The sequence below is a fragment of the Semicossyphus pulcher genome, unplaced genomic scaffold (assembly GCF_022749685.1).
Source record: "Semicossyphus pulcher isolate SPU_LCO1_2020_fin unplaced genomic scaffold, fSemPul1.0.p SCAF_15, whole genome shotgun sequence".
NCBI lineage: Eukaryota > Metazoa > Chordata > Actinopteri > Labriformes > Labridae > Semicossyphus > Semicossyphus pulcher.
This window is the reverse complement of record NW_027211659.1, coordinates 1,423,359-1,448,885: the sequence shown is the minus strand read 5'-3', so window position 1 is coordinate 1,448,885 and position 25,527 is coordinate 1,423,359. Positions and strand designations below refer to the sequence as shown.

At 43.6% G+C, this 25,527-nt stretch overlaps 1 protein-coding gene across 1 annotated transcript in view; it reads right to left on the bottom strand.

Annotated features, from left to right (window-relative positions):
- itgb5 (integrin, beta 5) overlaps positions 1-24,814 on the bottom strand; it is a 51,806-nt gene extending 26,992 nt beyond the window's left edge. The window contains exons 1-11 of the mRNA XM_069662837.1: positions 24,432-24,814; positions 23,598-23,683; positions 23,246-23,453; positions 22,854-23,103; positions 21,865-22,033; positions 19,595-19,756; positions 17,656-17,751; positions 17,463-17,552; positions 14,929-15,063; positions 7,371-7,545; positions 6,119-6,373 (exon numbers count right to left, since the gene is read on the bottom strand). Of these exons, the coding sequence (XP_069518938.1) occupies positions 6,119-6,373; positions 7,371-7,545; positions 14,929-15,063; positions 17,463-17,552; positions 17,656-17,751; positions 19,595-19,756; positions 21,865-22,033; positions 22,854-23,103; positions 23,246-23,453; positions 23,598-23,683; positions 24,432-24,510 (1,705 nt within the window). The 5' untranslated portion in view covers positions 24,511-24,814. The remainder of the gene's footprint in view (positions 1-6,118; positions 6,374-7,370; positions 7,546-14,928; positions 15,064-17,462; positions 17,553-17,655; positions 17,752-19,594; positions 19,757-21,864; positions 22,034-22,853; positions 23,104-23,245; positions 23,454-23,597; positions 23,684-24,431) is intronic.
- Positions 24,815-25,527: the final 713 nt, after the last annotated feature.

The window sequence follows — 25,527 nt, the reverse complement described above, 5'->3', positions numbered from 1 at the left end:
GCATTTCAGCTTCAACGCTGCAAAGAATCGGATCGCCTGCAGGATCTGTAAAGAGCACCTTGTTTTTATTGTTAGTTAGCACAGGCTTAAGAGAATCTCCAACTACATTTAAAGCTGAGAGCTAAATAAGAGACATTTAGTCATTGTGCTATTCACGATCCGATTAGTCGATTAATCGTTTCAATAATCGATGACTAGTCGACTAGCTGCAGCCCTAATCTTTAAAAAGAAAAACATAATAAACACAAACTAACATCAGTGAGTAAATCAGTGCTCTGAGCCACACACATTCACTCACAAAGGTTACTCAGATCTTGACGTCTGTCTGCTCATCAGTCACCTTGAAGATCCTCCTCTGAGACACTCAAGGCTCCATGGACGCACACAGACATAAACACAGGACAGATGGCCGTGTGGATACGGAGGATAAGATTACAGGAACATTGAGGGACAGAGACTCGTCCAGCACTGGTCATCTGACCCCAGATACATAACACATCCTCTTTATAGCTTCCTGCTGCAAACTACACCTACGACAACATCTTTTTCTGACTGAAGCCCCAGGAGGAGCTGTTCTTAGTCTCTTTTAGCTGTATAATCTGTATCTTGATATGTATCTGTAGAAGTATAGGCTATGTGGTTAATAGAAACTATTCATTATAGTGTAATTCTTCTAATTTTAGCTTTGAGTCAGTAATATAGAATTCATTCCATGCATTTAAATCTCAATAACGCACGAAAAGTTAAGAAGATGTAACTTTAATGTCAGAAAGCATCTGACGCTACAATAACCGCAGTTTTGCATTTTATCTATGCTCATATTATGATAGCAATCCATCACTTAAAACAGTAACAAATGTGGGATGAGATTCCTGCCTGACCCCCGGATGCGAGACAATACTGGTTTAATCAGAGTTGTTGTGAAAGCACACATCTGCTCGGTGTCTGGAAGGACATTTTTAGAAAGATTCTGTCTAAGTGTGAAAAAAAAAAAAGAATGACTGATTTTATAATTCAGCAGCAGCTGGTTCCATTTATTCACTCTGAGCAACAGTTTAGTTAAAAGAGAAGAAGAAGGACTGAGTAGTTACAGGGCTGAGGGTAGAAACAGACGTTCTATAACTGATATAGAGCAGAACTGTATAATGTAATGTGTGCTGGGAGTTACGTTTAGATGAGTGGTGTCTCTGAGGCCTGATCAAACCAAACACCACTAACTAAAGCTGACATGTTTTAAAAGCTACAAGACGCCAACTGGAGGAAAACTGCACCCGACAGAAACGTAATGGAAAACCCCACTGGTAACATTTCAGGAGAAAATGTTGGAGAGATGCTGTTTCCTGAATGGACAAATAACTATCACACTCGTGGCTCTTTTCCTCCAACATGGGCCACGGTCCCGCTCCAGTTCATGAAAGTTTTCTTTCTGATTTCTTTACGGAGTCGATTGATAATTTAAAAAAAAGTGTGTTCCTGAAAACCAAATAAACCCTCAGACAATGTACAGACTGTGACTAATTCAGTGTTTTATATTCTGTTATATATAATTAGGCTTTTTTACTGCGTTGCTGCGCTCTCAGATGAAAATACTCCAACTTTTATGACACCGGCACGCTCGTCAATGTCACTTCTCCCTCACCAACCAATCAAAATCAAGAAGGGGCGGGACAGAGATCAACTTTGTCAACAACAATGGCGGAGGCGAAGCTAATCCTTTTGAGGGTACAATCTCCAGGTGTAGAGCTGCTGCTAACGCCAGGACACGATTCTTTTACATTGTTTGGATCTCCTTGAATGACAGCAAATTTTGAGCTACAGAGCAATTTAAAACCGATTTAACGATCACCACCGAGGGAAGCGGCAGGGCCGCCAAACAACTTTCGTAACCTAGCAACAGTAAGAGCCGGTGAGAAGCGCTCTGAAATTGAGCACAATATGCACTGTTAGTGGACACAGGAGCATAATCTTACAAATTAAAAGTATTTGCTGACTCTACGTCGACTTTTCTTCGGACTTAAGTAACAATAGCATATCTTTTTATCATTAAAGTTAATCAATGCTTGATTTATTGGATTAAAACAAATATTTGGAGTAACAGAACAAAAACTCGGAGGTCATCAGTTCAATCCCTCATCTTGCCACTGTGTCCTTCCATTGTGCAACGCCCTCTGACACATTTTTGATTTCTTGATTACAATAGTCCTTAACTTGGTGGAAAGAGTTGCTAACCAAAGCAGTTTAACAGGAAAACCTGGACCTGGACCTGAAATGAAGTTAGCTGTTGCACAAAACTGTATAAACAGTGCAGTCAGTTCATCTTTTGATCGTCCTAAAAGGAGAGTTTACCTGCGATATCTTATCACCGCTGAGCACTCACAAAATAAGTTTAAGAATCTGAAAACAATCTTTGAGTCACTCTTTGCAAGAAGCCATTGCACAAGTTCCACTACGTCTCATTTCACTGAAAAGGGAGAAAAAGAGAACTGGAGTAAATATAAAATATAACCATCATCTGCGGCTGTTATTTTCCAGCTAACAGGGAGAGCGATGCAGTAAATCTGCTGGTAAAACTCAGAGCGGCTCACTGGGGAGCACAGCGTTCTGGTGGTTTTGGCTGGTTTGGCTGCCTCGTGTCACCACAGTGAATTCACACCCATTAAGTACGTGCACACATGTACACACACACAATTACAGCCCAACCCAACAAACAGCCAGTCTGGTCAGCAGGTGTGAGCTACAGCTGAGCGTGGGAGCTGCCTGCTTCTGTCGCTGTGTTCAAGTTCAACTCTGACTGGACCAGGTTTTGTAAGTTGATCTAGAACTTACCATTACAAGAACAGAGTTGGTGTCACAATCTATTTTATTATAAATAAAAAATGCAAGCACAGACTTTATTTTCAAGCACTAAAGTTCACCGTAGAGGAAGTAGTTGGTCAAAATGACATCTCAATCCTGGGTTTTCCCTCAGATACTAACAGACCTGTGTCCATCTGGAGAAGACTTAAAGGGGAATTTTGAGTTGGTTTGTTTGCTTGCTTTTATTTCCAATGTCAAAAAGTAGCCAAAGTTTTAATCCAACCCAGAGGATAAGTCCTAAAAAGTGCGACAGAGCTTTCATGTCCACAGATCCATCTCTTCCCATTGATGGAGCCCACGTACGGCTGCTGAAAGCTCTGTTACAGGCTGCTACACGGGCTCTGAGTCGAGTCTTCTTCCAGTTTTTTAAAATAGACTTTGTGATTTGGAAATGCTGTAAAATGAAGAAAAGAAAGCGTGTCTCATGACAGGCAGTGGGCACTTTCTTGCTTGGTGATTTCTCTCTACACGTCATGGTCAGCCCAATCTCCAGATCTGAACTAGAGCGACAAAATATCGATACGGCAATATATCGTCACCTGACTCGTCCAATACAATTATCGAAAGGCTGCCGCCAAATATCGATATTTTAATTCACAAATATGACGCTGTGAACACATTTCGCTGCTATTTTGACTGCGTGTCACTACTTCATGACGTTGCGGTGACGCTTATGACATGAAGGAAGGCTGATGAAGTTGACAGACGAAGTTGACAGCACGATAAAAGAAGAAGAAGACAGCGGGAAAATGCCGGACAACGATGAAACGGAGGTAGGAGAAGCACCAGCCACTTTCAAAGCCAAAGTCCTGATTTGTTTTTACAGTTTTTCTAAAGTCTGTAGATTCACAGACTGAAAACATTCAGTCGGTTTCTGTCAAACTGCAGTGAATAAACAAACATATCCTGCACTTATCACACACAGATATCTGTGTATCATTATATGATTGTCTTGCAATGTATCAATTATGGCAGAGGAGCAGGAGGCATGCAGAGATGCATGAGAGCTGTGAACTGTGAGCTCAAACATTAGTATTCTGTTGTTGCTGATTGTGTTGTTGCTCTGCATTATTCAGGCTCTGAAGAACATCTTGTTTTCATGTTTTTGTTATCTGAACCAGTCGGGACTTTCTGCAAACAACAGCAGAAACTCGACGCGTCTGGAATACATTTTGTTTCTTTCAATAAGGTCGTTTATTATCTCATCTCAGAGCAAAAATAACACAAACAAGACACAAATAAATGTGGCTGTTTGCAGCTTCATCTCATTTTCTCTGCACAAAAGGGTGAGATTTAAAATAAGCACGTAAAGATGTGAGTACAGAAGTACTCAGACAGACGGAGGAGGAGGCATCAGAGACAAACAGAAGTGGAGAGATATCAGTGGAGCTCAGAGTACTGACAGAAAGACAACAGAGATTAAGAGGAGCAACAAGACTGCGTGTCTCTGCAACACAAAGAAGTGTTGACTCGCACAGAGGCCGAAGAAAATAGAAGCTCGATCTCTTTCATTTGTGGTCAAAATGAGGCATCAAAAGATGTCGTCTTCGGCTTCATACACACCGAAAGACATTTGTTCACCATTTTCTAATATTTAACAGACCAAACAACTGATGCTGCTCATGATGCCAAGACATGAATACAACAAGAAATCACACAAGTTCAACAGCTGGCATCAATCCTGATCAGTAATCTGCTTGTGGCACACTCTCCTACCAACATGTCAGATCGACAGGCTGATAGCCACACCTCAGTGAGCTCCCTGGGAAAACTCCTCTCAGACATTCAGGGAGACAACGAGTTATTTAACAAGAAGAAAAACACAGCGAGGATTCGCTGCCAGCTGATTTCCTCTTTAATAAAACCTGTCGAGCCTGGAGGCGGTTTATACGTCTCAACACTCTGGATTTTCCCAGACATGAGACTCCAAATGAGCCACTCTCAGGTGGAGCACAATGCTATTTACAGGGTAGTTCTGCCTGCTAAAGGGGCCTGAGCAGACCTTAATAGTGCTTCCTGATGGGTTTTTTTTAAACATGCGGGCGCGGAGTAGTTTTTACAGCATGCCTGACACAGGGCACTCCACAATAATTAACCGACACATTCAGAGCAGCGCGGGGAGGAAAGTGTGGAGGAGGCGTAGCGTTTGGGTGTCATTAGGACTCATTATGGCGCCCACGCTGAGTGAGCAGGAGAGAGGAGACGAGCGGCAGAAGGTAGTGGACTGTTAACATTTAATGACTGCTTATAGATGATCAGCACACACACAAACAGCCATTCTGCGTCTGTGCATTCAGCGTGTCCGGCCCGGCTGCTGACTAAACGAAACACTTCTGTTTCTACTGAGGATGGATAAATACAGGCGGGCATTGTGTCAGGGGATCGCGCCAAAAACCGGCCCCTCTGCCACAAAGCGCTCTCTGTGGTTTCAGGGGAACAGTTGCTGGCCTGGGGATGATCCAGGAGGTCCAGCTCCAGAATGCAGAGCTTTGGACCCGATGTCCTGGGAACACAACAGCCTCGGCCTGTTTGGTTCAGCCGAGCCAAACCTGCCTTTTCATACCGAGCCTCTCTTTGGGCACCAGCAGCACAGCTCAGTGAGAGGAGGAGAAATTTAACCCTTTGCAAAACAGTCTGCTTGTACCTACATTGGTATTTTTGTTTATCAGGAAGTCATTTCTAGTATCAAAGCGTTTATTAAATATATTTTAGGCCAAAAAGCATCAGCTCAAAGCTCTGAGAACCACTTCACAATCTTACTGTCACTTGTTTTTTTACTTTTAAAACATCCTGAGTGCTAAATCTGCTTCTTTTCTACCAAAACAAGTCCCTCCGACCGCTCTCCGGCCCTCCATCACTGAAGCATCGTATGAAAACAAGCCCACCGAGGAGAAAGAAAACACGAGCTGAACATCTGAAGGACTGAACGACCAAAGCAGCTGCTTCTCTGGAGCTTCTTCTGGGAGGGAAGCCAGCAGCCCTGCAGGTGACGGTTGCAGCTCAAAAGCTGTGCTGGTTGTGGAGTCAGGAGAGGGCCAAACCACAGAGACACACCCACAGCAGGTATGGGAGCGTGACTCAACATCATGAGCGTGTATTATATTTAATTATAACCCACAACATGCAGCAGATCTGAAGTTTACAGCGAGTTTGATGACAGCTTGTGTTCTTGTTAATGCCGAGGGCGGCTCAAACCACCACCTCGCTACAAGCACAGCGACTCACAGGAATCAATAAAACACTCTGTGGAGGATGCTCCTACCTGAGCAGAGGATGCCTTTGTGTCGGGCGCAGGAGAAGTCGTCGCACTCGCAGTAGCTCCCGTAAATCTTTCCGAACTCGGACTCGAAGCAGAGACACTGGTTGCAGCTGCACTCTCCTCTCCCGCTGCAGATCTGCTTGCCCTCGGCCTCCCTGCAGGCGCTCAGGTGCATGCTGCTGGCCTCGCCCTCCTGGCACTCGCAGCGGGCGCCCAGGTAGCCCGGCTCGCAGTTACACGTCCCGCAGTTATAAGTACCTGCAGGGGGAGATTTATTTTACTCCACTGGCTGAATATGCATTAAGACATCATGTTCCTGTAGACCTTCTTCAGACACACATAACTTAAATGTCTCCATGTCATCCAGATTCTAGAGCTCTGGGTGTTTGAAAGGTGTTCACTTTCGATGGTTTTGACTCTGCAAGTTGGTCATTTAAAGTTCCTGTTTTTAAATAAATGACGAATAGATGCATCAAGTTTTGGAATTGGAATTAGATTTGTTGAGCAGGCAGCCGGCTGTAACAATCCACTGGATCAATACCACTTTTTTGTGCCTATTAATGGTTTAGACACCAAAATATTAAACACACTGGATCAATTAAACACACCAACATTCAACTTTAAGGCAGTCACAGCGTCATCGAGCCGAAGTTTGGATTTAAAAATGCGTTTAGAGGATAGCTTTGGCTTTAATGGGTATCATTATGGTAACTATCATGAACAACCACAAGTGAGAGCCTCTCCATAATCATGCCAGAGAAAGTAGCCAATGAATGGGGCCACAGTAGGAGTTTTCTGCAGTTATTGAAGTCAAAATAGCAGGTCTGAAATCCCTGATTGAGGCTTCAGTTTCAAACTACAGGAAGCAGTGCAGCAGCACTTTTATGTGCCGTGTTATTAACAGGGTTCATGTTTCTTTTTGGGGGGATGGGGGGGTCACCGGTGGCTCCTTGGTTTCAAAATTGTTGCATTTCCTGATGCAAGAAGATGTTGATTTCTACAGGTACAGTCATATGAAACAACATCTTCTGGCAAGACTAAAGAATGAAACAAATATATCCCTGGATTGTTGGGTGAGAAAACTCTGGAAGAACAGTTTTAATTTCCTCTTTTAAATCCATTAAAACGACTCTTTAACATCATTTAACAGTGAATCTAAAACAGGCTGGTCTAACCTGATTGCAATATCAATATTTTAACTATTACACTCCCTGTTAATCCAGGTATAATGTACAGAAATAAATGTTAAAAGTACCTATAGAGCTGCAGATGCTGCTGTTGGTTTGAGCCTTCTTGCTGCAGCCGCAGTCGCACTGATAATCCACGGACACCTCCAGGCGGTCTTTGAAGCCCACCGGTTTGATGGTGAAGCTCTGGTCTGTGCCGCGGGGAGGGCAGCTCCTCGCCTCCACGCTCACGTTGAACGACACCTACAACAGGAAGAAAAAGTGGTGTAATTAGAAGGAAAATGTTCAAACACCGAGACTGATGGAGAACAGATTGTGACTTCCTGTTTGTGACCTGATCCCACCCTGCGTCTTTACATCTCAGCCAACATATGACAGTTGGCAGTCTTACCCTGTGGACATGAACTACACATGACCCTGTGTTATGTTTACACCAGCGGGCTTATTGCACCCAGAGAGGAGTTTACAGTGTGCAGATGATGTGTCTTTCAGCAGAAAGAAAGTGGGACATGACACAGGACCTACACCCTTCTGATTGCTCTGAGGAAGGAAGAGAAACCCAGCCCTGCTTGTTTTTTCTGCTCCAACATGAGCACGCTCTTCTGGTATTTTCCCTCATTTTTCTCACCCACAGACATCATTCTCAACGCTTTCTGTGCAACGTACAGCTCGGGGTTATTCTTTGATGTCGTCTTGACTTTAATAAGCTTTACTGGCTGCTAAATGAATGCATGTTTTCACTTAAACACCATGTATGTGACTGTGACGAAGTGCTGAAAAGAAACACACGTGTTCTTCTGGTTTGGCTCTGTTCCTCAGCTCACCGAGCAGAAAAAAACAATGATTGTGAGGTTTATGTGCCAGATTTCAACCTTAATTTGAGGGTGTTTACAGGCGTTTTAGATAACCTGTGTAGTTATTGTAGCTTTAAACAAACACTGACTGACAGATGTAGCAGAAGGAGCGAGGAAAGGTGGAATCTATTTTGGTTTAAAGATTTGAACTGCTGCAGAGGGAAGGCAAAACTCTCAGCTTTGAAGCTCCGACTAGAAGCACTTTGACCCCCAGAGGACAAACTGAAGTCTTGTACCAGAAGTAAATATTCCTCCCTTGCAGCTCCTGCTGTTCTTGGCAAGAACATCCGTGTGTCTGAATCTGTATATCGTCAGTAAAAAGCATCCTTGCATCTCCTGCTTGCTCCTGCAGCTTAAGACCAAATATGTCTCAACCATCGCTCCAGATGTGCAGGATAAACAGCTCGGCCTCTTCTGCCTGGATTTGGCAACACATCCTGCGTACCCTCAGCAGTGTTTCATCAGCTTTGTCATTAGGGAAATATATCTGTTTAAATACATCACATGAACTGGACCGATGAAAAAGCCACTGCATGCACAGTCTGTGCAGTTTCAGGCTGTTTATGTTGGCCTGTTGTTTATCACGTATTAACATAAAAACATCACAACCCATACTGTAAGTCTGTCTGACATTGTCCCTGGTGTGTGCTGGTCTCTGTCAGGGTGGGAGCTCTCTGCAACCCTTCGTCTCATCCTCACTGCACCACCGTTACTCTTTTAGAGAATCAATTATGTGTCAAATATCAAACCAAGCATTACAGAAAAGAGCCAAAATGATCTGATTGCAGTGATTATGACGTGATTGTTTTTGGTCTCACTTTTCAAAGACAGACGTGTTGACCTTCGGGGAACCCTGACTGACATGTTCCACCTTTTTCTGAGAAATGAATCTACATATTATTCAGTGATACAAAATAATCATTGGTTGCATCATCGTTTTCCTGCTTAACAATATTATTAGTGACATGAATGCTATTGGTCCAAAGTGCTGCAGCGAGACACTAATGCAAATCAGGACATGAGAACATGTTTTTTTAGCAAACATAATTCTGTCCGTTTAAAAGCTTAATACGCGACCGTTATGTCCAGTAGGTGTCGCACTTGAGCACCAGCATGAAACCAAAACAAACGCTCTGTTTGGCCACACCTCCAACAACCTACGACCGGTTACTTTTTCCGCTCGGCCTATTCTGCTGTACTGTTTCGGAGACATTTCTAAGTGTTGTGTTCTACTATGAAGCAGCAACTGAACATAATTATATGTCGATCTAGACTGAACTAGACAGAATGCATGCTACAGCTCGAGCTGCAATAGAGCACAGCCAGCATTGTCCTGCTGCAGGCTAACGTTAGCACACTTTGGTTTACTATGCATGATGCTACAGCCCCCCGCTAGCATGGTAATTACACAGCATGGCGGTGATACGATAACGCTACAGAACAGTAAGCAAAACATTCAAGTCAACAGTGAGTTAGCGATCGTCCCTAATGTTACTCTACTCCGCGTACATGAATTGCGTCATGAAGCGGGAGCACAGAGCCGTCACGTCCATGTAAACAAAGAGCTGAGAACTACAAACACAGAGAGTCTAACTTCACTGTCTTTTCAGGAATTTAATTTTCGAGGATATATTTACATAGGACACACTTTATTTCGGATATATTAATGTGTAAAATGAAGCATTTTAAGCCTTTAAATTTGTGCATAATAAAGGGTGTGGCTGCAGTGAGTGACTGGTAGGTGCTGCTAGCTGTTTGCCAACATCGTTTGGAGATTTTTTTAATGCAAATATTTTACAAAAAATGTGGGTCCCTTCAGTGAGAGAAAGTCAAGTATTATTTTCTTTAAATATTAGCATTAATTAGCAGGTATCTGTGTCTATGTAAGCTACACCTGGCTTGTTAGCTTGTCTCTAACCTGCCTTTTATAAACTTATCAATCACACCTATACACTTAACGTACAGCTTGATAAATTAAACTCCAGCCTATCATCCAAATACGGTCACTCCTGGTCTCAAAAACTCCAGTCCAGCATAAAACACAAGCTCATTCAAGATACAGGAAGCGCCTACGTCACGAGCTGCCCGGACTCTCCCTTCGATTCAGCCTAACGAGTTAATGAGGGACACTATTAAATTTACTGTAAATGTGAGTCGCGAGGAGGACAGTCCATCCAATCACGTGGCTCGTTAGGACAAATGTGAGGTTGTGGAGGGAAAACAGTGTGTAGGAAGTCGTAGTAGTGAGATAAGACATTCGGGGGAGGAAAGGCTGAGGGGATGCGTTCAGATTCAACTCATTGAGAAAATGCCTCGATGCACAGGCGGGTGGGTAACTCAAGGAGAGATGTTGGAAGTCAGAGGGAAGGAAGAGACTGTGTTCGGTTGTACTACGATGAAACACATATAGACAGATAATAAAATTTAACTCGTAGAAACATTGAAAAATGCATCTCAAACTCTCCCACTAAGACTTCCCTCATGGGAGGATAAAAACAGCATCACCATGTTGGAATCTTTTTGCATGATGGAATTCTTATGACTGCCCTAAATTCAATTAACGGACACAAAACGCACAAAGAAGGCAAAACTAAACAACATAACCCAATTGAAATGATTCTGACTTGTTTGGACATGAAACCGGCGGTATGTTAGCACAGACCTGCTTCATTCATATGCATATAGCTTCACACACTCCAGCTCACTTCTTTCACCGTTTGCAGTTTCACAGGCCTCCTCCGGCCTACTTTTGTGTGCCGTCATTGAGATGCAGCATCGGGCTCGGTGGCCAGCTCACACAGAGGCAGTGACTGACACCTGGGACGAGGACCGGGTCATATCCTCCTCAGTAAAAGACTGGGAAGCTTGGCACCCTCCCTCTCCTTTCATAGCCGAGGATAAAAGACAAGAGCAAGGCCAATCACCCGAGAGCGACCCCCTCCATTCACTGGTGTTATTCTGCCCCGACACCCTTTCCCATCCCAGAACCAGGAAAATAAAGGAGCAGGGAGAGGAGAGCAGGGGGCTTTGGGAAAAGAATTCCACCATGCTGGAGCTCTCTGTGTGGCTGCATGTATGAAGCTGCCCCTTGCTAGTGTTTTCAATGGATCCAGGACTCAATACAAACCTTAATTGAGGCGCTGTATGGAATATAAAGTGACCAGCACAGAGAGGTGGTGCAAGATTCAGAGCAATTACAATGTCCCATCATCCTGAGTCACCTGACCTCTGCTTCTGTGCAGCAAGACAGCAAGTGAGAACGCAGCTAGGTGGGGAGCTCAGAGAAAACACAAGAGTGCGGAAGTAAAGTGAGGAAAGGAAATAGAAGTTAGACTAGGTCAAAACCTCGTATGTGGCTGACCGCATCAGGTCAATGTGCCCTTATGTGGGCAATGTGTTACAAGGACTGTCCTTATGGGGCCGATGACAACGTGTTTGAAAGCAGGTGCACGCTGCGTACGTAGGTGAAGGCAGTGGACGAGCAGCGGAGGAGCAGCCCCGCCAACTCCCCGAACCAAGTATCCAGAGCCATATAGACAGAGAGTCGCACAAGTCGAGGTCCAACATGCTCCATGAGCGGCTATTGCGATGTCGCAACTCTCTCTCTCTACGGCTGTGAACGTACCGTCACTCAGTCAGTCAGTCACATACAGACCCGTGTGTAGGGCTGACCCTAACAGTCAGTCACATACAGACCTGTGTGTAGGGCTGACCCTAACAGTCAGTCACATACAGACCTGTGTGTAGGGCTGACCCTAACAGTCAGTCACATACAGACCTGTGTGTAGGGCTGACCCTAACAGTCAGTCACATACAGACCCGTGTGTAGGGCTGACCCTAACAGTCAGTCACATACAGACCTGTGTGTAGGGCTGACCCTAACAGTCAGTCACATACAGACCTGTGTGTAGGGCTGACCCTAACAGTCAGTCACATACAGACCTGTGTGTAGGGCTGACCCTAACAGTCAGTCACATACAGACCTGTGTGTAGGGCTGACCCTAACAGCCAAAATTGAATGTAAAGTAAAAGATGAACTGGTTGGCAGGGAGGCCGTTTACACATTTTGATCGAATCCTTTAAGCTGGCTAAGCTTTGCCGTGCAGGAAAGGTTAGCATGCTAATCCGCTACGGGTAAAATTGAGCCAGCTCATGATGAGGGCGCCTGGACTCTTTAACTCGAACCTCACTGACTCTATAAGCTCTTAACACCTTTGGCGAACATCTACAATCAGATCAACACAAACACAAACGGAGGGACTGAAGCTACAGAGCAGTCAGACTGAAACAATGTGTGTAAAGGGGTTGATTAATATGCGTGTGGGCGCCAGAAACCACCACCCGAGGTATAGATCTACGGCTTATCAGACACTGTAATAAAATGATCACTGCAGGACTCGACTTCCTCCTCAGTCTTAATGAATGTGAGGCAGAAGGTCAGCCAGGAGAAACATGTTCAGTGGGACAGCAGGACTGAGTGTGAGGCTCACAAAGCTGCATCCGCTGCTGATTGAATCCAGCTGAGAGGCTAAAGATTCCCCGAGGAATGAACTGCTTCTGCCAAGAGAGCTGTGTGATAGTGTTTCCTTCTCTTAGATATAGTTGAGAAATATCCTCAAGCAGCTGAAATAGAAGTCTTAAATCATTCATTAGGAAGCAGAGATCAACACATAGAGGGGACTCGAGTTCGGGAGAGAGGGACCAACTGTGTGTCCTGGAGTGAACCTCACAGAGAGTGGCCCAGTCATCGTGACTTTCATTACTCCGACTTCTTCTCTTCAAAAGATGCCAGCACTGTCTCTGTGGTTACAATAAGGAGCAGAACCCCCCCCATGTTTGATTTCATAAGACAGGAAGTCACTTTAGGACGATTCAAAGGTCACACAGCGTTTGCCACACACTGCCAAGTCACAACTCGCTTTCTTTAGCTCCGACTGTGAGTCTCACTTTGGGAAGAGCAGAAGGATTTGTGCTGCAGGCTGAGACCTCACTTCAATCTCAGACTGAATTATTGTGTTTCCCTGATAAACAACAAACGTAAGTTAACTATTTTTAATAACATCAGTGAGAACTGTATGACACAAGCTTCCAAAATTCATATTTTAAAGAGCAGCTCCAGTCACGTTTTAAGACATATAAAATGCTCTGTTGAAATAATAAATTGTGTCTGATATATTTTGTCTGCAAAATACGTTTAATTACTTTGTAAAAATCCTCCCAAGACATCTCCTCCTTCTGCCTCATTAAAAATTCTGCATAGGCCCCGCCCACTCTGCACATTTCCAACCGCCCCCTCTGTCACGAAACAAAACACGTCTCTGCCATCGTTTAGTGGCAACTTGTTGAAGCTTAGCAGCTTGAAATGTAGTCATTAGTAGTAGTAACGTTAACTTTAGTAGCGTTACGATGACGGTTACGGCTGCTCGCGCAACGCTGAAGGGGTTGCCATAGGTTGCACATAATGATATGCATAGCGTCACCCCGTCCATTAACAGGATTGGCTCCTTAAGTTTGTGACGTTTCAAACCTGCCAATCTGAAAACGTGTTGTTCAGCCTGTCATGGTACACTGCAGTTTAAAAGCAGACAGGCCCAGCCTCTCTTGTAGGTAACCGCTTAGCTGCTTCAACTTTCACCGTTCCACCAGGTCATGATATCAATCTGCTGATCTTTTATCGCTTTCACTCCACAAACGAAACATCTCTGCCTTTTATTTACGAGTTAGTGATGTTGGAACTTTCCCCAACTTCTCTTTAGCTGTTTTAAACACCTCTAACTCATCTGTCATTAAATTAAGTGCTGAAGTTGCTCAATGTTTCAATGTGACAACCATAAAAGTTGCGTCACCTGATTGAAGATAGGATGAAGTAAGATAAGAGGTGACTCCTGTAGTTGTAATGATTTGCTTCTGTAATAACAAACAGAGAAAAAGGTCCTGTCTCAGACGATTCCTATCTTAACTCAAAGAATCTGTTATACGGCCCCTTATTGACATCTGCAGCCTTTACTAAGCAGTATACACAGTACTGTTAAGTACTGTGAACATCTTTCCAGCAGTAAGTTGCCCCTGCCATCTCATGTTGCATAACGAAATGCATTCAACAAAAACTGCTGAGCATTTGTGTAAAACATCCTGAATACTTAAACATAACATGCATGATGAGTCTTTTGGCAGCAGCGCATGACACGTAACCGCAACATCGGCAGTTTAATTTACAGATCCTGAACCACATGTTGTTTTTCACACACACAAACACTTTTTTAATTGTCTGCTCCTGCAAACATGCGGGACAACAGTCTGCAAAACTGCACAGGGCTGCATTCAGCAAACCTCAAATCGTTCGTTCTCGGAAAAAATAAACTAACAAATACTTTCTAGCACAAATGCAAGGCGCTGCTTCCAACCACTTGAATCTGAAAGCACTCAAATTCATGTTTTCCACTCTCATGCAACCATTTCCATGTGCCCTGGATTCTGCTGGAAATGCTGCTCTGAATGAAAAGAGGAATTGATCCCTGGCAGAGCAGGACGCATGTGCCCTGAAAGAGCAGCAGCAGTCATTACAGCCCTTTCCATGGCTGTACCTACAAGTCATGAAAGAGCAAAGTAGAGTCCAGGTTTAAAAATACCACATTCGCGTTTAGAGCCTCTAATAAAGTTTTCATAACCCGAGAGAGGAAAACGTTGTTGGTGGATGCTTCTTTAGGGCCGACATGATAAAACATTTAAACGGCGAGGTGAGTTGGAAAGAGGAGCGCGGGCAGGGACTCACAGTGTCTCCTATCTTCAGGTCGGCACACTTCCTGAGGCCCGGCAGCGGCTTCCCATCCTGGCAGGTAGCGGTGAAGGAAAGGCTGATGTCCTCCGGGTGATCCCACACTGACAGCTCCACTTTAGAGCGGATGTTCTGAGGAAAACACAAGAGTTAATCAGTGCATGTTAAAGCCCACAACTGTTTAAAATAAATCCTTCTTTGCAGCTGTTACTGTGTGAAATTTCTTTTTCCAGTGTCCTGAAACTAGAGCCACATTAACGTGATTCCTCCCACACAGACATTTATATTCACACCACCTCAGTGTGTCGTTTCAGGCCTGTACCTCTGCTTGTGTAACAGCGAGGAAAAGAGTGATACAGAGGGAGCGTATTGCCTCGGTTAGGCACATTTTTATAGTTAATCTCAGCAAAACCACGAGCCATGTGGGTGGATGCAGGTCGTACGTGAGTGTGGTTAAAGACCAAGGCTGTTTGCAATGCCCGCTGTATCAGGCTCTGTGCAACATGTGCAGAACAAATCTGTTGCTTTTATGCACATTTACAGCGTTGTTCCTGAGCCAAGAGAGATCAGGATCGTGCTCTCTGCACATGGATTATTTCGCTCTCCTTTCTGACCCTTAACAGGATCACAGCGAGCAGCAGCTTTGTGCCACGCTCAAACTTAAAGAAAAATCACTGGGCTACACAGTGTAACCTCGCAGTGTTTGGCAAAGCCGACAAGTGGTGGATATAACTTGGCAGCTGGAATGTTAATAAGGCAGCGAGTCAAAGAACTCCATTCAAGCTCCCTCCCACACGCCGAGCATGTCAAGTCTGCGTTTGACACGAGTTTCTGTCGCAGAGAATACGCTGCCACGGGGCCAAAACAAGACGCAGCTCCTCCTGACCGAGGCAGAGGAAGAATCTGTCCGCCCACACAGGAAAACATGCAGGGAAAGGTTGACTACACCGAGGGCATTTCAAAAACAAATTACGCTGTGCTTTTCTAACTACCATCCTTCCTTCTGGAGTTGTTAATATGTCCAGCTGATGTTTGGACCATTGCTACCTGTAATCTACATCTGTCTGCTTTAATTCACCTTCAGGTAATTATAACTGCTGCAGCAAGACCTACATAGGTTACACTTCACGGCCATTTAAACCCGGAAAAGTGTAACATGTTGATTTATAATTCTGAAGACCCGGGATGTTAGTTTACCTCTCACTTTTACATCTTCTCTGCATTGCGTTGGAGTCCAAAGGTTCTTTAAAGCAGTTACAAAGTCAATCTGATCAATAAGGCACCAAATCACAACTAAAGTGATCTCATGTAACTTAACACATAGAGCAGGTCTGCACTGAACTCTTTATAATATTATAATAAGTAAAAGACTATTAACTGCTGCAGCATCAAATCTGCACTTTGATACATTTCTAATAACAGCAGCTTCACTGTTTTTCACTTTAAACTGTTATATTGACTGAATCTGTCACTTATGAAAAATGTTTCATGCATTGATTCACAACCGTAATTTGCATATTGGTGACATCATCACGTTTTCATTTGTGTAACGCTTAGTGGTTGTGAGGCTGCCCCAGGCCAGCCCCGCCCGCCAGCCTGCGCAGTGCTGCTGTGCAGTGCTCCTGCGCACAGGACGAGAGGAGAGAGCAACTCGAACTGTTGGCAGAGGAGCCGTGAACTGCGATTACTCTGAGCAGCATACATGGGAATGAATTAAAATACAATACATTTCACTGGTCTGAAAAAGTCACTAAATCTGTCACTAGTTACTTTTTAGAAAAAAGTCACCAGCAAATTCTATTTCCCTCATCAGTTGCACTTCGTTCTACGACAACATCCTTGTTAAAATGAACTTAAAAATTTGATACAATTCATAATATTGATCTTAACATCATAGCACATAAAAATGTAGTGGAGGAAAGTCTGAAAGACGTTATGCTTCCTATGCTTCCTGCTTCCTATCCTATTAATCATTTGACATCTCACCTTTATCCTTTATCCACATCCTCTGAAATCAACAGCAGATTTTTGGGGAACCACAATTTTATTCTAAAAAATGTTACACACTAAAAGCAAGCTTTGTTTTGTCCGACCAACAGTCCAAAACATTTTTCAGCTCTCAACTCCTCAGCTGACATTTAGGTGCACGACACTAACCACATGTGTAACGTTTAAAATGATTCCTTTATTATCAAAACCATCCTTTACTTTTCCGTCAAAGACTAATAGATTAATCAACTAATTGTTTCTATCCCTGAGAGAAAAATCTCTTTGCTACAAAGTGAGCTGCTAACTCACTTCAGCACCCAAACGTCCTCCCAGAAGGAGAGGCCCAGCCTGTGTGCAGCCACCCCTGTCAGCTGGAGGCTCATTAAATGTGTCAGAGCGGTGGGAAGACTTGAAAGAATTTGCCTCCGTTTTCCTCCCCCTCATCTTATCTTCTTAAATCGCTCTGTGTCGTTACTCTCCCTCACACTAACAGGAAACCAGACGCGCTGACAGTCAGACCGGCTCACACTCTCTGTACTCACATTGTAGGCTGCGATGATCAGCTGGATGACATTCTTAGAGTCCTGGTCCAGGATCTCCACTGTGGTTCCAGGTATGAGTGCAGTGAAATTCTTCAGAAGAGAAAAAATAAAACGGCATTAGTCACCTTCGTATTAAAAAGAAGGTAAAGGAATATTAAGAGCACTTAAAGGTAAAACAGGCAAATTAAATTACCTTATAAATAACATAGAGACGTTTAGTCACTGCAAAGATGAGGAAGATGTTGTTTTCTGCCAGTTTCTCCCCCAGAAGAGCCAGAGAGGGATAGTCCTGTAGAGAGAGACGGAGAGGGGCATTATGGGTAATTTTGCTAGATGCTAGCTTACAAATGTTGAAGCTCTGTTTACATTGCTCTGCTGGCCTTTTGACACCTCACTAAAGACCCATGTTGCTTCTTCGTTTAGCCGACGTCGACACTGCGAGCTTTAGTTCTCAACTCTGACTTACTGCTCGGATCATTTCTCGTGTTTGGCGGTTCATAATGTTTCTTAAATCTGCACAGAACAAACTGCAAAAGAGATATATGCCTTTGAGTGCAGTGAGAAACTTTTATATATGATATAAGATACTGAGAACACCTTCAGAGCTATACTGGTGTATACGTGGAAGTCAGAGCGAGACGTATGCGTAGAAAAGCTTGGATTTCATGTTAACTTGACATTAATTAAACAAAACTGATCTAATACCACATATAAACTGCCCAATTATACATTTAAAAGCGCAGACTCTATGTGAATTGTGATGGAAAAACTGATCTGAGTCAGATATTAGCAGAATAAGAAAATGAGTATCACAAAGAAAGACCCAGAGAGCATCCAGATTACACTTGGTTGGTGATATTTTCTTTGGATCTCTGCAGAGATTCTTTAAACTTCAGATGGAGCATGGAAAATAACCTTCCAGTGGTTTGTATCAGTTACAAATCTAACAGACTTTCACTGAAAAGTGGAACAACGTGTCCCAAAAACCAAAAACAGGAAACAAAATCTTTTCAAAAGTCTTGGAAGACAATTTTAGATTTCCATTGGTGAAAAAATAACATTGAAACCATTAACACGTTACATTAACGGGGTCTGCACCAAAACAAACACTTTTTCTTACATTTGGAGAACAAGATTTGTTTCCAGGGAATCTCTTGCAACACACAAATGTCTCTGATTTTCTGTGCACTTGGCCATCATGTTGTTATGCTAGTTTCTGGATGAATTGTGCAGCCCCAGACCGGAGACACAGATAAAGAAGTATTCATTCTCTCCACTCAAAGCTTAACTTCTCTGTAGTTTTATAGACAAACATGGCCATCGATTAGTGTTCTGAAATTCTGATTTAGAGCAAAATAAATCAGACTTAAATAATAAAACTGTAATTGGAGCACAGTGACATCCACATGGTATTTAGCCTATCATGTTTATAGTATTAGCCTGCTGGCATCCTCAGGAACAGATAAACTTGAACCACATGTCAAAGACTTTTTGTGTCGGAGTTATTTGAGGTTTGGTTGTCAGCAAGAGATCCAGAGACAAACATCTCTGCCGTTTCTGTACCTCTGCATGCTCCTCAGATGTGCGGTTACAAGCCAACAGTCTATTCTGTGGTTTAACTAGCCGCCTCCAGGTGTGGACTCGAGTATTTGCTCATCCCTCTGCAATTACCACCACATGGTGTTGCTGTTAACAAGCTCAAGTTGCTGGGTTAAAGAAGAGTTTACTTCAGCTGAGTTTTAGTTGACCTAAATCCATTAATGTAGGCTTGGATAAGAGCCAGGCAGTGTTAGCATACTATCATAAAAGAGCTAGACTTCAAATAAGAAAGAAGGCTGAAGGTAGCAGACATATCTTTGAGTAAAATTCCAACGTCTATTCAAAGCTGGATTTTGTCCCTACAATGTGTTACAGTACGTTCCAGGTGTCATGTTCGCTACAGGAATGTAAAACTGCAGGGTCAATATGCAGCTATAAGATAATTCCACTTAAATTAAAATATTCCTCTCCTCTTTTTCTCTTCCTGTTTTATTTTGTAATAGCTCTTTAATGGTTTAAAGAAATAAAGATATAACTGCTGGACACCCTGCTTTGTTTCGGAGCCAAACAACACAAATGGAGTCTCTTCTTACCATCTCTGTGGAGGCGCTGTACTCATTCCTCTCATTCAGGTGACACTTTCCGTCGTGCGGCTGGACGAGGCCTCCCAGCCTGCCGTCCAGAGCGAGGTGAGGAACGTCGTCTGTGGCGAACACCAGCAGGTGGTAGGCCTCCTTTCTCCAACCGATCTCCGTCTGTTCACAGGACACAGCAGATTAGGACCCTGGATTATGGACTCTTTTTGTCGTGTGCAGGGGTTTGGTTATTAGGATTACACCAGAGGATGATTTTAAAACGTTCTAAGAGCTATTATGTTTAATCAGATGACTAAAAAAAGTCACGTCATCCCTTCAGAAAATCGCTTTATATCCTTAATTAACTTTAAACTTCTTGTGGATACTTTCCACAAGCTCCAGAACCACTGATCCAAACACAAACAAAACAGTGAGAGTGTAACTACAGCCAGCAGCCGCAGGCGCAGTCCTGTCTTTTATCAACAGGAAACAACAGGCATGCCAAAGTGAGCATTGACAGAGTGCTGACTAATGCGGGGCGCTAAAGAAACAGAACATTTCGAAAGGGAAGAGAGGGATTTTGCCCTTCTTTTGTTCGTTATTTGGCTTGTACAGTTCACAATAGAGCTGTGGATGATCCTATCAGAAGAGGAAACCAAGCAAGTGTTCAGCAAAACAGAAGAGATGTTGTGTGAGAAGGCCGAGGTTTGCACGCTACAGAGGTGACACACGATGATGACACACGATGATGACGGTTAGTCAAACGGGAAGCAATTATGTTAAAGGCCGTGTTTAACTCATGGGCAAGGCTAAAAGGTATTTCTTAACAACTACATAAACACAAAACATGAAGGCTTGATTGGATAAGTATTAAAACCTATTATTATATTTTGACTTGACACGACTTGTTTCAACCTGCAGCCATGAAAAGGACTGTAATGTCTGCAGCATAATCCCTGTGAGAAATACAAACGATGGAATTTCGTCTACTAAACGTGTTTTATGCGTCACTGACAGCTCAGATTGTTATTCTACGTGTCTGACAACATTACGGAAGGATCCCGACAGAGATGGACCTTTTTGTTACAGAGGAAGAAGCTTTATTAAACCAGAAACAGCCGTTCATCGCTTTCTTCAAAGCCACCAGACTCCATTGACAAAAACAGCTATTTTTACCCCAGAATACGTTAGTTGCTTGCTATTGCATATAGCTGCATGCTACTGCTGCCTCAACCAGTTTGAATGTATTGTTGTTGTGTGTTACACAAATATTGTGTTGGATCAGAACTAACCCTTAAAAAAAAACTTCCACAATAAAACAAATTTACCAAATAAGGCTTTAATCTCCTGTGAGACAAAATTACTGTATTTGTCAATTGAGTCTAGTGGCTTTGAAGAGAGCGACGTGATGACCGTTTCTGGTTCAAAAAAAGGATCGTCCCTAACAAATAGGTGTATCTCTGTAGGGATCCTTTCTGTCATGTTGTCAGACATTTAAAATAACAACCTGGGCCTGTCAGTGGAAACAACATGAACTTTTAGTAGACGCACTTTGATCAGCATTTGCAGGGATGATGTTGCAGCAATTGCAACCTGTTACGCAGCTGAAGCTACTCCACAACTTTCTGTACATTTTGTTTGATACCTGGATTCTCTTTTAAGTTTAAAAACATGCCGTGTAGAATTTTGACAATATTAAAGATCATATTTATTCATATTAGCTTGTAGCTTTACTTTAGAGAAGAAGATCCGTATTTGCATGCTGATCTTCAAAGAAGCAGGCAACCAGCTAGCCTTCTGAAACAATACAATTATTTCATTTAAACTCATATTCATGTGACAGACGTCACAGTGCTGCCCTGATTTCAACTCGATTCAATAAAAAATAGGATCAATCAGGCCCTGGGACGGACCCAGCCCAGCCTCCAAGGAGTGTTTGAAACAGTGCAGCACGAGTAAATTACAAGGCAGGAGCCACTCTAAGGGAGTCATTCTCTTCCTGTAGAAAACAATTAAATTGGCAGAGGAGAACAGGGAAATAACTGGGCCTGAGAGTGACTCGTCCTCATGTTTAACCAGCTGCACCAGACTGCACTTCCTGTCTGTCCATACCCCCGCTAGTACTTTTAATTAACAAGCAAATAGGACACACGCTTGTCACAGGGGCATCTCAGAATTTTCACAGCTGCTCTCCCCTTCAGCTGAACCAAAAGTGAGCTGTCACTAAATAACTAGTCAACTAGTTCATTTACAGAAGAACAAAAGGAGCGTGAAAGCAGATACATCACCTTACAAACAGCAGCCTGCAGGATGGCGTCGAATCCGCCCTCAGGTGCGTCTCTGTTGCGGGACACCATCTGCTTCTGCACCTCCTCGTTGAAACGGTCCACTTTATCCGTCAGCGAGAGGATGTGGCGGAAACCGAAGGTGGGGACACAGTTTGGGAACAGTTTGTATCTGTGTGAGGGGGACAGATAGGTCAGATAAGGACATTTCCTCCCAAAGTCACATCAGGACAACATTCAAACCAGCAAAAAGGTTATATATGCCATTTATATACAAAAGTAGGGATGTAAGATAATCTAGGCAATATCAGCAATGGTCCCAAATACACATTAAAACCTTTAAAAAGACACTTAAATGAACTGTTGTCCTGTTGTCATCTATCTCTTTAAATATTCGCCCGCCGTGCGTCACTGTGTGGCACACGCTCACGCACACGCCCGACCACAGCCATAACCTAGATGGGAAGTGATGCGCGATGGCAGGGGCTGAGTTAGTGCACTGCTGTCTCACCTCGGGGGCAAACATCGTGTGCCACAGCTTTTTCACCCCTCAATCTGCTCCGCTGCCTTTCAGTTTGACCTCATCAACAACCAGGAGCGGGGGCGGGGGCAGAGGGGCCATTTTGAAGAACTCGCACTGCTGTTACGTATATGAAGGAACTCGCTTTCAAGCAACTGCAGGATGTCTAACTGTACATGATTCATGAGTGTGTAAAAATAGACTGTTTGGCCTGGAGTGAATTATTATTTCAGGATATTCCTTTCATCTATAGTGAAACATTTACGTCACGTTGTTCACTCAACCTTGCAGATTCTTGCAGATTTGATCGGGTGCATGTGCACTCAAGGATTAAGCTGAACATAGGAGATCAATGGGACTAATTCCAAAGTGTATTTAGCCTTCAGGTCATATACATACTTTAACATAGAAATAGAGCTCAGGGTAAAGAATCGTCTTAAATCATGGTGTAAATCATGTCTCCACTACCCACCCACTGCACGGATTCTCCTGATATTTGGGTGCCGTGTAGGAGAAGGGCGACATGTTTTTATCCACAAAGGAACCAAATCCCAGCCTGAAGTTGCTGGTGAGCTTCCCCATCTCCAGGGCGAGTTTGGTCCCCAAGTTTCGGATGGTGTCGAGATCATCTTTCATAGAAAGAGAGAGGTCCATCAGGTAGTAGAGATCCACCGGGTAGTCCTCAACCTGCCGCACCTGCAGCCCGAACCACGTCTGGTCTCCTGCATGGACAGGAGGACAGAATCTTTTATCTTTTAGGGTTACTTATAAAAATCATGAGTCGAGGCAGGAAGAGCTGTATTATTTATGAGGAAGCCCTTCTTTTATAGACACACCTTCTCCTATGCACTGACTCTTACTTACCAGGCCGCAGGCTGAGAGAGATCTTCTGAGGCATAATCTGGACCACATCGTACTGTGTGGCCCCGGACCCTTTAGAACTCAGGGGCATGTTCTGCAGGACAGAAATGCTGCTCTTGGGGTACTCAATGGACCGCAGATCGCAGCCTCTCTTCTGCAGGTTTTGACTAAAATCGCAGCGGGATGTCAGACTCCGCCACCTCCCGAAATCCTGCAGGATCAAAAGCCAAACACTGAGTGATGCAACTCAGAGAAAAAGGGGATGAAAGGTTGCAATATAGTGAAAAAAGGGGTCGAGGCTCTGTGCCTGCAAAGAGCATAAAGCATGAAAATAATTGCAGCAGGTGAGCTTTACCTCTTGTGCGCACCAGGCGCAACTGGGGTGAATCAGGAGGCATTCTTCACAGGACGTAGCGCTGCCACTCATACACATGTTGAGACCTGACAAGGTGTTGGAAAACAGACAGGGACGGTTACAACTACAACAATAACAAGTGTACTTCCATGAAAGGACTTAAAATAAGGGTAAACAGAAACCTCTGTGCACAGCTAAACAACATTCACCTTGCAGACATGGTCTTATATTTGTTGGCACTGTGTCTGAGTGGTTCCTTTTTAGTTCTATGCTAATGTTTAAAGCTGTAGTTTGTGGCTGTTGCTTTGGATTGCATCATATTATGGGATGTTTCTATCATTCCTAAGCTAAATGATGTAAAAAGGAGACATAAACAAGCTACAGCAATAAAAAAGATCAAATACGATTCATCTGCTTGTGCAAACGGTTAAATGGTATAATATTCTCACAGTTTGAATTCATGACATCGCAGAGGTTCTTATTTTTTCACTATTGGTACACATTGATTACATATTTAGATCAGTCTTGCAATAGATAATTGCTATAGTCCAACAATGTAATACCTACAGGAACATTTAGGCTTTGTTAGTTTTCATGAACAAATATAATTCCTCTCAGAGACATCTCTCCTCTGTAACCTGCCTGGAAACATAAACAACCCAATGTTGACCCGTTTCTCTCGCCTCCATGTGGCTCCAGTTTACAGTAGCTCTAAATCCCGCGTGTGTGTGTGTGTGTATGCACAAACACTGGCTCTATATTGTTGCAAAAACAAGCTGAATGCAGATAATAGGGGATTTATTGCAAAGCACAACAAGCCTGCTTTGTCTTTACCTCTGGCAGTGTGCAGAAGTGTTTCTAGAAGCACGCAGCACAGAGCGGCTCTCCACATCCACGTCCCCGGGCTGCACATGGTGTCACTCGGCGTGTTGACGTGCAAAAACAGATTTGTTGCTCTTCTCGAAGCTGACACAGATTTACTACTTTACCATGAGAGCTCTCGTTGGAGTTATTCCTGTCGATTCGTGCAAACACCAACAGTAAAGTGTGCTTATTCCATCTCAGCTCCTCTGAAGCGTTTATTCCCGGTTCATAATAAAGGATCCGTGTGCAGGCAGAGACAGTTTGCCATTGTTTTACAGTCTGCAGAGAGAGCGCAGTCCTGTTGATCCGCTTCGGGAACTCAAGTTTCTCCGTTTGGACGCAGCTTCCCACGTCTGTACTACTTCACCCATATCTGACAGCAACCCCAAAACTTCTCCATCGATTTCAGGGCACTTCTCGGTCCACAACAGGGCAAAGGTGAACTGGAGCCGGGAAAAGAAAAGTCCAAAATATGAACAGATTTCACACAACTTCCCACAGTGATTTTCCTTCTTCAGATTCGTGTTCCTCTCCCTCGGTTTGTCCGGTTTGAGTCCCAGCTGGAATCTCCGCCCTCTCCTAACTGGGGATTACATTAACCCTTTCGTTGCTCCGTTGAACTGTTGGCACCGTATTGAGGCTGACACCCGCACAGCACAGCCTGCAGTTAGTGAGGACACCTAGCGGTAGCTCCGAGGAACTGCTCCCTGAGGTCATGGATCTGTTGCTGGGCATTTTAAGCATTTACGTTCCTCTTTAGTTAGCTACTTTGGACTCATAAGAGAGCCATAATCTTGCATTATCTGTGGAAGAAAAATAAAATAAACGTGAAGATTAAAAGAAGAGATAAAAGTTGTGTTCATTTTAAATATTTTTACTTGCAAGCTGGCAATTAAACCAATCAAAAACAAACAACCTACCATGTTGCAGCCTGGTCCATTCCAGCCATCTACACCTGGATTTACTGCTAACAATTCTGCATTTGAACTTACTATGTACAACTGTCTTTTCAGGCATAACATATATTTCAAACTACAGTATTTTATTGCACATAGGTCCATTGTCT